This window comes from Halictus rubicundus, chromosome 7 (genome assembly GCF_050948215.1).
Source record: "Halictus rubicundus isolate RS-2024b chromosome 7, iyHalRubi1_principal, whole genome shotgun sequence".
In the NCBI taxonomy this organism is placed as follows: Eukaryota; Metazoa; Arthropoda; class Insecta; order Hymenoptera; family Halictidae; genus Halictus; species Halictus rubicundus.
In genome coordinates, this window is record NC_135155.1 from 8,851,559 (window position 1) to 8,865,637 (window position 14,079).

At 46.7% G+C, this 14,079-nt stretch overlaps 2 protein-coding genes across 4 annotated transcripts in view; one reads left to right on the top strand and one right to left on the bottom strand.

Moving 5' to 3' along the window:
* LOC143355583 (protein expanded) overlaps positions 1–14,079 on the bottom strand; it is a 143,813-nt gene that overhangs the window by 34,747 nt on the left and 94,987 nt on the right. For both annotated transcript variants that reach the window (XM_076790532.1, XM_076790531.1), the window contains exon 4: positions 9,037–9,136. In XM_076790532.1, coding sequence (XP_076646647.1) covers positions 9,037–9,136 — 100 coding nt within the window. The remainder of the gene's footprint in view (positions 1–9,036; positions 9,137–14,079) is intronic.
* Positions 1–14,079, top strand: part of LOC143355592 (putative sodium-dependent multivitamin transporter) — a 66,125-nt gene that overhangs the window by 14,483 nt on the left and 37,563 nt on the right. The gene's annotated exons all lie outside the window — the stretch shown is intronic.

The following is a 14,079-nucleotide window of genomic DNA, read 5'->3' on the forward strand; positions in this document are numbered from 1 at the left end:
AAAGAAATAGTAAATACAGTTTACAACTTCTTTTTATGCGAGTCTGCCATGAAAATTTAAAAATTCGTTTTGTAAATCTGCGACTTTCGCCTTTAAGATCTCGTCTCGAAATTTTTGTTGCTCACAGCAACGTTAAACTATTTATTTTATGTGTGAATGCACATAAAATAGTTGTTAAAGCAACTGTTAGTATTTTCTCTGGAATTCCGACCAATTGCAACTTTCCCAAGGTTTTCTCTGTACACCAGCTGGTAAACTAATTTTTCTAATATCTCAAAAAATCTCAAGTAAGGATTTGCATTAAAAAAAAAAACCCCCACCATAACCGATGATAATACAATTAGACTGCGGCTGTCTGTGCAAAAGTAAGAATTATTTGAATCGATTGCAGAAAGCAGAAGACAGATTAAAATTTCTTTTCTTTTATGATCTTAATCAATTGAAAATAATGTATCGACGTCCTCGGAGTGTTTTAAATTGCACCAACCCGTTTTAGCCATGAACGCATGAAATCCGCAGTTCAGTGTTTAGTAATGACTCGACGAGAATGATACATCTACGAGGATCAACAAGTGTATTCAGTTCTATTACTTGCGAACGAATGAAATTTTCGGTTGACACTGACTGTTGTCCCAGTTCTTTTTCGAAAAATCGACCACTGCGAGACGCGAACCACGGATCCGCGTTACGCGCCGAAATCGCGTCCAGAGCTTTCCGGGCTGTTATTACACGCTCGTGGCGAGTAACGAAGCGGGGTCCCGGCGATCCCTTACGGAAGACAGATGGAGTTCCGTTGAACGGGCCGAAGGGGGATAAAATGTGGCTTCCACTAGCAGTATCACTACCAAGGAAGAACGCGGTGCGCACCAGCAGCGCCACCAGCGAGCGCGCCACTCCTCCACCGCAGGCCACTATCTGGAGCTCATCGCATATTTCATCCCGATCAAATTATTCCGAGGAACAAAACACGCCGGACTAACGTCGAACAGCGAGAACGTTGGCTGGGGCCCTCTTCGGCGGACCGGGGCCTCATGTCAGTTACGCGTTCGCATGGGAGCACGCCGCAAACGGGTTGGAAAATCGAACATGTTTCGCCCCTCGACGGGTTACCCTTGAAAAATGAGAGAAATTCAAGAATCTGTTCATATATAAAATTGTGCGTTTAAAAACACATCATATATGCACTTTATTGTATAATATTTGCAGACACTGTCTACACTGCCTATGGTACCGCAGACACACATCTCTTCAGGGTTTTATCTATATTTTTCAATTTTTCAACATTCCAGAGGGATCGTACCCACGGGTTATTTTTGAAAAATCGATGTTCTTATTTTATCAGAAGTGCGCAGCCCCTCAACCCTTGCCCGTCCCGTCGTCGTCATGGTACAGTCAAGTGGGTTCCACGTGTTCTGTTACACCCTGTATAGCGACGATCCGTACGGAGGTGTTCTGGCTCGCGAAGGGTCGAGCGTGACGAGGGGAGGAAATTGCGCGGAGGGTGTGTACGGAGTGGTACGGCTAGCAAAAGGCAAGTTCATCGATTGATAGAAGAAACGGATAGTCGAGCGAAGCAAGCCTGCTAATATATCGGAGACGCGAACCCAGAAACTGCCTGCCCAACATTCCTTCCTGGATGCGCGTTCCTTCTTCGTCCCCTTCTTCGTCGCCCCCTCTGAACCCCGTCGCTCCCCACCCCCCGCGCTCCGGCCGTCGGGCAGCCTTCCTTCCACCCCTCCCTCCCCGCAACCCCTCACCGAAGGCAGGATGTGCTGCCGCCTCGACATGCACGGGGCTTCATTAGCGTTCGCGTAATATAAATCAAACGACGACGCGTTTTAATTTATAAAACGCCATTACACCTTATGAATGACCCATTCATGTGAGAAGCCTCGCTTCGTGGACACGTGTCCCCGTTGTTACGACCACGAGGGTCGGAAAGGAAGAGCCGGGACAGAGAGAGTGAGAGACAGAGTGAGAGAGAGAGAGAGAGAGAGAGAGACGAAGGAACGAGCCGAAGAAGACGAAGAGTCGATGGTGGATAGAGAAAGAAAGAGAAAGGTAGAAGACGTGGAGGGAGAAGGGTGGACGGTGAAGTTCGCGAACAAGAGAGGCAAGAGAAAGATAGAGGACCGACGAGGACGGAAAAGGTCGTCCAAAAAGAAGGTCGAGAGGAAGGACGACAAAAGCAACACGAGAACCGCTGCTTCCACGAAGGAATTTTCTCTCATGAATCGATCGGGAGCTTCGATCGGATCGCTCGGCTCCGGGGTGATGGGGGGATAGAGAGAAAGAGAGGGGGAGGGGAGGTGAGAGAGGGACAGGTGGAGAAAAACCGTGCGCTACGAAATGAGAGAAACACGAGGGCCAGGACGATAAGAAAAGAAAAGGGAGAAAAAAGGGAAAGGGAAGAAAAAGGATAGAGAAATTCCTTTGGCAAACGGCTCGACTGACGTTCGGCAATTGGTGCAGGAGGTGTGTTGCTTACGAGAAGACCGAAAGCCGAAGGAGAAAGATCGGCATGTATAATGGAGGGGAAGGAAGGACGTTGAAGCCCTGTTGTGACGCAGCCTTAGCTTCATCGAGGTATATATCCACTGGACCTGCTAAGGCCCATTCTCTGCTCGGTGTTCCGTTCCCCTTCCCGCCTCCTTCTCCTCTCCCGAGAGGCCCATCGTCCCTCCATGGTGCCGCCCGTCCTCTGCCCTTCCGCCACTGAATCCCTCGGTCCCGGGGCCCTTGCCCCACCACCAGGACCCGCTTCCACTCGCTTCCACTCGCTGCCTCCGTCCCGCGCGTCGACGATGCCTGTCCTCAAAGTCCTCCTTCCACATTCCTGGGTCCCGAGTCGCCGTGCGGCGGAGACGCTTGGGCGGGAGGTGGAATACGAGAGGCCCTATACAAATCACCGGGCTACCGTCTTACCCGGGCTCATTCTTTCTCTTCCTTTCTCCCTCTTTTCCATTCCAGTCATCCTTCCTCCCTTTCCTTCCTTCTCTCTCCTTCTCCCCTGAGATATCCGCTCGTTTTCGTCTTTTTCTTCCTCTCTCACTCTCCCGCGCTCTTTCCCCACTATCTCGCTCCTTCTCGATCCAGCCTATTATCTCTCTCATTTATCGCGTTCACTCTCTCCTGCTTCCTCCCGCTTCCTGTGTCATCCTCCGTCTCCCTCCGTGGCCAAGCACCGTCTCGCTCGTACAACCCTCCGCTCCTCTTCGTTCCTCCCCATATAATACACGCACGGAGGGGTGTGCCACGCTCTCTGTCTCTCTCTCTCTCTCTCTCCCTCTCTCTCTCTTTCGCTCTCTCACTCTTTCTCGCACTCCTCATTCCACCGTACGGCCCGTTGATGGGGCCCGATCTCGGCCCGCGCTCTCTCGGGCCGCCCTTCCTCCTCCGTGCACTTTCATGTCCCTTTTCGTCGGTTCCTTTTTCTCCTGTTGCGAACAACACGCACCTCGACCCTCGGCCACGCACACGCACCACGCGTTGACGCCCAAAAAATTTGACGTTTCGTATAAATTACCCGCGCGACGCGGCACGGCTTGGCTCGGCTCGGCTCGGCTCGGCTCGACCTGGCCCGTCCCGGCCAGCGTGCATACGCTCCACGGTCGCTCGAATAATTTGCCGGCCAGAGAATGGAGAGAAGGAAGCGTTTCGGGAGAAACACGCGGAGAGGACGCAGGAGGGCCGAACTCTCGCGATCCTCTTCGCGTCTATACGCTCGTTAAATATAAATCCCGACGAAGATCATGCGATTCCTCGCGTACCTGCACCGTTTCGAGATTCGGTTCGAACGTTACCGGTCGGAACAATGGGTTCGATCAATTACCGGACGGTTTAGGGACGACGTCCAGCGGGGACGATTTCGGGAACGTCCGTCATCATCTCGACGCGTGATCGCAAGCGATCGAGCTATCCGGCCGGTAGTTCGGCCCCGGAGGCGATCCGTTCGCGATATCTATTTTTAGTTAAGAACCGTCCGAGCCCAGACGGTGGTGATTACAAAATTGCTGCAGCGATTGGTTCGTGTCATTTTACCGCAAAAGGGGGCGCGCGGTGAAGGGCGTCCGGAACAGGGGAGCAAGAAGAAGACGAAAAGGACTATACCACGGGGACGAGGAGTTCCGCAGGGGCAGAATACGGGGAGGGGGGTATAAAAAAGCAAGCGCACCGGCGGAGGAAGAAAAAGAAGCGAGGACGGTAGCAACAATAACGTCGCCAAGAAGATGAAGGAGAAACGACGCGAGAAAGAGGAAGGGAGAGACAGAGGAGCGCCATGGATGGATACTATCGGTAGTGACGAAAAACTACCGTCCGAAAAAGAAAAGGGAGCCAGAAGGTTCTAGAGGGAAAACAGATGCAGAAAACCGCAACGCGCTCGCTCGCTCGCTCGCTCACTCGCTCGCGCGCAAATAGAAAACAAACGAGAGGAACGCGAAGAGTGCCAGATGAGGTCCTAGTGCCTACGGGGCACGGTTTGCGTACTCGAGGAACACGTACACGGACACGAGCGCGCTCACACACACCAGACCCGGCCAACCGACGCACGCATCCATGCAGGGGTGTGAGCGATCTTTTTCTCCTTGTTTTGGCTTTTCAGATGCATTTTTTTCCTGTCGTGGCATGGCTCGCGCGCCTCAAAACCCGCCAGCTCAGCCTCGTCGTGATGGGGCCCCGCTGGAATGTAGGAGGGAGGGGTTCCGCAGGGCCCAGCGAGGCCCGAGAAGGGTCCCTCCGAGTGGGGGTACCAGTCGGACCGGCTTGTCATGACTGGTGGGAAGAGGCAGAGAGTAGAGCGAGGGTAGCGGTGGCGGGTATTCGCCGCGGGGAGGGGACGAGGACGGCTCGGAAGCAACGGACCAGAGAGAGAGAGAGAGAGAGAGGGGGGGGGAGAGAGAGAAAGAGATAAAGAAGGCCGCGATATGCAGAAAGATTTCAAGATTAGTCAAGAGTTTCTGGACTCCTCGGGTCCCGCGGGCTCCAAATGTTTAGACACGCTCCTCGGCCTTCGAACAGTCTAACGCGTCTAGGACACTTTCTCTTTTGCGAATTTTCGGATCCGCTCGCGGAATAGACGACGCAAAGTGAAAGTATTCTTATCGTTTCCGGTGTTCCGTCTTGAACGCGCGCACCGCGAGTCGCCCTGATCGTTTCCCTTCGCACGAAACTTCTTTTTAGGGGAGATACTCGTCGACAGATATTTGAAAAACTCGATATCGGCGCTGTTAACACTTCACTGGCAATTTTATGATAATTTCTTTTTTTTTTTTTTTTTAGAACATACAGTCAAAGTTGAGAATTTTTCAGTAGATTGTCCGAGAGCAACAGCGATTTCATTTATGATCCAACAGGTTCTTAGAACCGATATAATGTAACAACTTCGTCTGAGATTATTATTTAAATGAAAATCAGTGAGCCTCAAATAGACTGTTAGGAGGCTTCCGGTACGTAAGGTATTAACCCTTTGCACTCGAAGCTATTTTAACTCCAAAACGAAACAGTTCTTCCCCCTTTGATATATTTTATAAGGATTACTTTCCTTCTATATAGCTTTTCATGTTATACATACGAAAGTGGTGCAATTTACTCGTACAATAATGAAATGTTTAGTAATTCATCAAATGCAAACGAATTTAATAATGTAAGAAATATTTTGAATAATGATACAGCAAGTTTTAGTGGTGACTTACAGTTGCCATTCGTGTGTTAAGGGTTAACAAAATGATTGGTTCCAGATTTTTTATTTTACAATTACTGAAATTATAAAGATGCTTTCGTGGTTTATGATTAAATAAACACCCGCACAAAATTCAAATAAATTTAATCTCGTTATTGTTATAAGACAACACGATCAAGCCTGCTAGATTGTAGGTGAAAATTCTCTCTGCTGCGAAGATCGCTCCAACGACCGGCGCGACATTGAAATCGATCTGGATTCAACAGAAGCAGCGACGCTTGTTGTTTCTTCTTTTTTTCTTGCTTTCTCGAAGCCTGAGATTTCATCTATTGCGAAACTACGGTGTATCGTTTATTTCCATAAATTTTTTGTGAAAAAGAGAATGCCAGTCGATCCGTCTTGACATTCGCTGCGACACCGCGACAATAAAAACGCGTCCTGTCATTTAAAAAGGCATGGCGAAGGCAATGTTGGCCTTTGAAATATCTTGATGTGAATGTGTCCAATAAAATATTCGTTAATATCATCGTATTTTCCGCGTCGGCTTTAATCTTGCATTTCAACAAAGAGGCGTGTATGAAGGTATCTCGTTTCTCGCTGTTCACCTTGTACTTGGCTAATTTCTCGTACGATAGGGTACACCGGACATCTGGGATGACCTCGGAACTGAAAAATCTTTGAAGAATTTACACGGGCGGCTCGACGGAAAAATGGAGGATCAAGAAACCCACCCCCCTCTGTTGTATGGAGGTATGGGAAACCTTGGGGAATGTTTCCACCGAGATCGCATACAATTTCGAGAGAATTCGATAATTGTGTGGTGCCAAATGGAAGCTTAAAAATCGTTAACACGATAATCCCAAACGAAATGATTAAATTACGGTATCAAAGTTTCTGTTGCTGTTCAAGAACCTAATAACCATGGCGACCAGTAACCGGTATTGCTCTGCTTAAGATCGACGATATCAATATATAGTAGTCCAGAATATCAATTTATTCGTTCTGGAATGAGAACTAAATTATAGTGCAAGGGTGGAAACTTCTTCATCGAATAATTATGGGCTTTAGATTTCCAAAAATGATTTGCTAATACCGATACTGTTTTTCCGTGAGATCCTCGATCCTTGAATGAAGGGAGCATTTGCTGTTCCGAGGATAGCAAAACGAGAAACGACCTGAAACCGGTCGTTTTAACCCGCGTGTGGCAATTCCTAGTGTTAATGTCAGACCGCAAGGTGTTCTCGTGTGAATTAAACGAATCGGATTTCAGCGCGACTTGATTGCGTCACTCGCGTTCCTCTCGAAAGATAAATAGCCTTGACTGGATCGGGCCCGGAGTCGGGTCCAAAAGTCGGGTCTGTCAATCGGCCGGCTAACGACGGTCCCGTCACGAAATCGGACGGGCAACTCGACGTCGCGATCGTGTCGAGGACTCGCGCACTCGCGAAACGCAACACCTAATGACTCGCGTGAGCATCGGTAACCTGATCTACTCCGGAGGAGGTTAAAATGTGGCGCGCCGTAATTCGAGGCGGATACGCTACCCCGCAAGTCATTCACGATGTTCACCGGGCCCGTCCGACCGTATTTCGTCCGTTAAACGGTGGATCGACGGAAAAAGGAGACATCGTGGTTCCGCGAAGGGTAAACGCGCCGGGCCCATCGATAAGCGCTCGAGTTCGGGGCCCCGGCGCCTGGCGTCCATATTTAGAGGAACGTACCCCGCTACGGGGAGGGTTCCGAATATTATTAAGTGCCCGGGGCAGTCACGTGACTTTTTAATTAATAATTTCCATTCACAGACTTAAGATCCATCTTGGTCTTGATCCGACGGGTCTTAAGTCTGTGACTAAACTTGTCACATTTTTTGCTTTGTATTATCGATATTATGAATTCCGACGCCAGAAACGTGCTTCAAGTTTTCGCCTTTATTTCGCAACAGAATCAAGACAAATTATAACTCAATTTGTAGCTGGAGATATTTTCTAGTGCGCGCTGGTCTCGACGTCATCCAGAAAACTCTCATCCAATGGCATACAAATGCTTGCATTCCACGGCATGCACATCGTCAATTTTTGGCCTACTTCGAACGCTTATATTACCAAATATCTGCATAATCTCGGCAGCTCCTGACCAGCGCGCACTAGATTGAACCTTCCTCTTTCGAATGAGCCCTTTACCAGCGACAAAATATTCTTATTTAAGGACGAAAACTTGAAGCACGTGAAACCATTTTTTGACGGTAATGTAGTCACTCTACCTTATCGTACTGTGAAACTGTTTTTGTGCGGTCCTTTTATGCGGTATATGAATGCCAATAGTGTTGGCAGTATAACACCCTTGTAACGGGGATCCCCTGCAGGGATCCAGCTTTGCAACAAATTGGAAAAGCATTTTCTTAGAATAGATAACAATTCCGAAAGGAGTTTGTAATTCCAAAAAGAGCTTCGATCGTGTATATCTGGCTATCGTGACGTTTACAAGCAGCTGATCAAACGACCGTCGTCGCAAAAACTAATCGCTGACTTCATGGTAACAAAAAATAAATCAACTCTAATATCTTCAAGTGACTTCCTCGCAAATCTTTTTTTCGTAAATCTTTGACATACATATTTTCTAAGTGAGACCTTTTTATGCGGTCTCTCTCCACCGCGTAAAAGAATTTTCTTTAATATGTTGTAAGCAATTATTTGTTATAGCTATTTATGAAGTTTCTGAATATTCTTTTTCGTGCGGTTTCTTTTATGCGGTCCCTATCTACCGCACAAAAACAGGTTTGGCTGTATATGAATATTGTACGGGGAGATTATGAAACAATGTTTCTTAGTTAATACACTCCATAACTTTCGCACTCTCCCCACCACTCGTGCATTTGGTTCCTCGTTGGCGTCGCATATAGAAATAGCGAGATTGGGGATTACTAAATAAGGAGTTACCTTTAAACGAATAAGAGAAACTCAACAATTTTTGTTCGCACACATAAAATTCGTTTGTTTAAAATATATACGTCTTATTGAATACGTAAGTAGTATTTTACTGCAAAATTGAGCTGAATATCTTAAACCGGAACGACCTGGCAGCCATTTTCCCCAAGCCACTTCTGCAAAACGTCTTTTGTGCTACCACATATAAATATATACACATTCCATTTTAGAGTTGACAATAAAGTTAGTCCTTGTCGAAACCGTTGGTGAAACAATTAATTGTTTACAATGTTACAACTATTTGAACTGCAGGAATTTCCTTCGGTAGACCCAATCGAAACGGCGACTTTTAATTTAAGGTCGACAAATGTCACCATAGTCAGCGGCTATTTGATGTGATATTAATTTCGAGTAGGAAGCAAATTCACTCACCGGAAAGTATTGCCAGGCCGAAGAGTTCGCAGTCTCGCATGCCCTGCTGGCCAAGAAGCATGCATGTTTGCGCATACACTTCCTTTACTCTCGACTTCGCCTGAAAGAATAAAACGACAATTAATTAAGAATTGCTTGCACCAACGAAATAATGTTTCATAGATCCCGACGCAATTACGAATGTATTCCAAAGATACGTGATCGACATTTAAAGATGCCAAGTACAATAATAAACGCTCGTCTGCAGTAAAATATATCGAAGAACATTCAACGCCAGGAAACAAATCAAATTCGCTTCGGGCGGATTTTCCTCGGAAAAGATAAAGTTCGTTAAAATTCCGCCTATAAAAATTTGAGCACCGCGCACAAATCATGCGCATTTTTATCGCGGCTACATGGCTCTAGAGAGGAACGACACTTCGGAGGAATAAACTCGAGGCGTTGGCGTACCGATCCCGGTAATCCCGATGATAAAGTCTTCCACATTAATGTCACACCAAATCGTCGACAATCCCCTGTTCTTTTCCCCATGGTCGGCCGATACGTCGCATAAATTCCGGCGATATTAACACCCGGACAGTTTATAATCTCGTTCTGGCAGATGGTCACCCGCAAAGGCGTCAGCCGGAGGATCGACGTTCGAAATACCTGCGTAAACGTCTGTCAAAAAGTCGAGGGGATTCCGGTTTCTCTAGAATGTGGGTTACCGCAAGCTCGAAGAGCTGCCCGTGGATACACGCCACGTGAATTTCTGTCTCGTGTTACCCTCCCCGAACCGGGGTATGAATGGTGCAACGACAGCGAATGTCTCTCTGTGTGTTCGACAGTCGGACCTGTTACACTCGACCGCCGTCACGCTTTGCGGTCTCGCTCGGAACGCATCTGCGCCTCGGTAGAGCTGAATGGTCCGAGGCGGTGCCATTTTCTACGGCACAGGACTCGATCTAGACAAAAACTCCATCTCCCTCGTGTTTGTTTGCTCCATAGTTGCCAATGGGCAAAAATCAACTTCCATTTTGGCATTTAAAATTTTCACAAAAGTGATCCCAGTGGTCTATCGAGAAGGTAACTAACGAACAAAACCAATAAACAAGGTAATTATTCTCGCACCGATTTCAATCACCCTCAAATATGTTATCAAGATCACCATTCGTTTGCGAGATACAGTCTCTATTCGATAAGTGTCCCAAATACAGTGAATTCTCATTACGAGTCAGTGCCAACCTTACAATTTGGAGTCATTGGAACTACCCACGCCATCATGGTGAAGGACCGAAGCTCGGGAGCCGCCTCTCGAGCTACGTGCAACATTGTATCGGAGAAAGACATTTTCTCAGTCTTCCTGTCACTATCGCTTAGTAGTCATAGGCTCTTATGACTTGTAGACGGATATGACTCTTAGGTTTCCAGCGTGCCCTGTGTATTTCAAATGCGACGCTCGGCGACAACCTCAGATTTCGTCTAAGAGTCAGTCACCAGAACGGCGCAACTGACTCGTAACGAGAATTCACTGTATCTATCCTGTAATTGTCCCGAAACTATCCCCACTACCGTGAGGAGCTGTGAAGCTCGAAAGGCCTGTGTCTATCGAAATTTTTAGCCATTTTTTAATGGTATATACCCAAAGAAATAAAGTTGTTGAACAATTCCTCATGGACGGTAACAGCAATTGTCTTTGTGAAAAACAATGAGCGTTTAAGGGTTTAAGACCAGCGAACGAATTTCGTCGAAACGCTAGAGCCCAGGTCACAGCGTGTGGTAACGCTGGCATTCTGCAACGTGCACGCATGTAATAACAATGCGTGGATGGATGAATATTGCAAACGGTGAAAGCGTACCACATACCAGGCTCGTTACGACCGTGGTAGCTCGCGAACTTAGCAATAGCAGTGTCATACGTCGATCAACGAATCCTTAAGAGTGTTGTATCTGTTGATTCATGCGATGTTTTCGCTCCGAATAAAAAAGAAATTGAAAATAAAGATTTCCATATTCGCTCCTCGTCCCGCGATTTCTTTGGCGACTATCCTCGTCGGAGTAACTCCGCGTTTCCTTCAAAGACCGGAGGAATATTTTGACTTGCAGTGTCGACAACAGTGTTTATTTATCCTTTATAGGTTAAACGTTGTTTCTGGCGCGAAGAGAATAACAATGCATCTGTTGCATCGCGGAGCTCTTGCAGACTATCGACTAGCAATTAACTGGGTCTTAACTTTTCCTCAGGAAACCAGATATTTTTACCTTTTTTTTATGCGATCCTGTAGATTTTGGCGAGAAAATGCTGAAGGTCTAAGTTTCAATCCTAGGAGATTACTAGTTTCAGCGATTTTGGCAGGACGCCGCCATGTTGGCATGTAGTGCCCGTCGCGCGGCACATTTTCAATTTTCATTATCGGCACAGATGAAAGAAGTTCCGAATCGTATATCGTGAGAAACATTTGCAGAAGTGATTGCGTAAGGCGCCCATTGAAGTCGAAGCGCCGTTTCGGCTTGAATCGACCCGGCCGGTGTAAATTCGCATTCGTGATTTCTCAATCGTCCAGTGTACACATACCGACGTCGTTCGAAGCCGAACAGGTCCGATACAAACAGTTCTTTCAAATCACTTAATTTTTCTCGACGAGAGAAAAACACGCGTCCGGTTCGATATCGGGCAATTATCCGGCTCGATGAGCAGCGTGTCTCAAGGCTTCTGAAATGACCCGCATTAAAGTCGTTCCCGTAAGAACGCAGTCTTAACTATGTAGCGAGAGAGCAATACACACGATTTCATTTCTTGCCGCGGTTTCCTTCCTTCTTTCTTTCTTTCTTTTCTTTTTTTTTCTCTCTCCCTCGAAGCGTCGACTCGCTGTTAATGAAACATTCCGTGCCCCCTCTGCCACCGGAACGCTTCAGCTACGCTCGACAGGAGACACCGCGGATGAGGTTCTTATTGTTGTTATGCAGCCGAACAAATTTATACCACACGCTGATCGCTTAATTACCGATCACGCAAGACGAGCCTTTTTTCCCCTCGGCCGCGCGTTTCTTGCCGATCGTATTCTCGTTTTCCATGCCGAGAATTCCACCGTTCAAGATTTCCATTATTCCTCCGAGAATCGAGGAAACTCTCTGTTTTTGCCGCCGCAAAAAACGAGTTCCTTTTTCCTGCATTCTTTCATAGTTTTCTATTAATGATAAATTATTCGATTAAATGGAGAGAATCACTTGTTATGAATAACGAACAATTAGTTTGTATTGACATAAATAAATTTGTATTTTATATGCTTTTTGTCGAAGTAGCACGGAAAATACTTTTCTAGTTTCCAAATGTTAGAGAACATAGTCGCAAAGTTCCAAATGAATTTGTCTCTGAATTCAACTTCAGAAAAATTCTCAAATTTTGTCGATAGTCGCAGCAGGAAGTGCGAAGTATGCAATTATGCATATGCACGAACTCGATGACACTCCAAAGAAATGTACGAGTTTCTGATCGAGTAAAAAGCTCCGATATATGTTTTCTTCCTTATCGTGTCGTCATGATTAGCACTGTGCACCTCGGAATACCATTAAATTGATACAGTATGCAGGATGTAGAGTTTGAGTAATGTTTCTGTGTTGACACATGTAGCACATCGTATGCAAACTTCGCGATCGAATGCGGCAAAACTGCATCCACCGGTTCCATTTCACGCCTGATGTTGGGAAGTCTTCCTTATGTGCACGGTAGCTACTGCTGTTGCTGCTGGAGTTTTCATTTGCTCGACGCGAACGAAGCACCGCGGCACGTGCAACGATTCTAACGCACGTTGGACTCCATTATTCATGCCGATCAATTATTTACGTTTAAATAATCCCAGTGTTTTTCAAACCCACTTTTTGTCTTCGAACCGATACCGGTACTGTTCGAAGCAATTTAACATTTAACTCGCGGAAGCAGCGAGCAACTCTTCACGCTATTTCTATGAAAAGTGTTAAAAGACACCTTTTGAAGCTTTAACGAACATGGAAAGAAAATTTTCGCTTTGTCTTCTAGTTATTGACAATTGAAGTCCACGCCTTGGTCTGAAACCGTTTTAGTTTTCGTTGCTTTTCGTTTTACAGTAAAGTCTTGTGATCTAAGTCCAATTCACGGGTCCGTGCTGTGACCTAGATCGTGTAGGGCTACTATTTTTGTTGTGACCGCGCCGAACGTAGAAAAGGACAGCGCGTGTAAACACGGACTACGGTGACATGTTTACACTTCGCTTCATGGCCACTCGCGAGGTAAGCGACTAAGATCGTGTAGGACCGTTCGGCTTAGATCAAGACTTTGCTGTATATTGTACCGAAGTAGCACCCCTTGAATTTTGTCTTGTAAGCACAGTCTAATTATGGATAAGCTCGCCATTGTTCCTTCCGTGTCCGAATTACAGATCGGATGGTATCAGGCATACCGCAACGTGGAAGAGAAAGAAAAGATAACGGGTGTGCGGAGGAGAGAGGAAAATAAGAATCTCGGTGAACACCCACGGATATTCAAATTGCGATTCGCTTCGGCTTGCTGCCTACTGTAACGCCGGGCTCTTTTTTTCGGCTGAATGGACGCGCGCCGACCCTCGCTTTATTCGCGAAACAAAGCATCGACGAATTCGCTGTCAGCTCGATTTGCATAAATTGCGAACGCTCTGCCGACATATCGCGCGTGTTCCGAGTCCCGAGTGTAAAACGAAAAGCGGAGTCGTTCTTGTTCGCCTCGTGTAACAAGCGGATGAACGAGAACCGTAATCCTGATGTTTTCACCAATCTTGTGAACAATCGAGCAAACTCAGTCAATTGTCGAATTCAAAGTTCGAATTCGAATTGGCAAACTCAGCAAATTTTGATCAATGTCTGTAATCGTATTTTGAGAGCAAAAGGCGGTCATTTTGGTGCCAAGACCATGCTTGGAGCAGAAGTTGGCCCCTATTTGCTACGAATCTGCCGACCAAAACCTGTCGACAAATTCCGAGCCTAATGCGGAAATGGCTTGGTATTTGAGTGCGAAGATTGCAGGCGCAATTCCATGCCAGATCCATGCCAAAT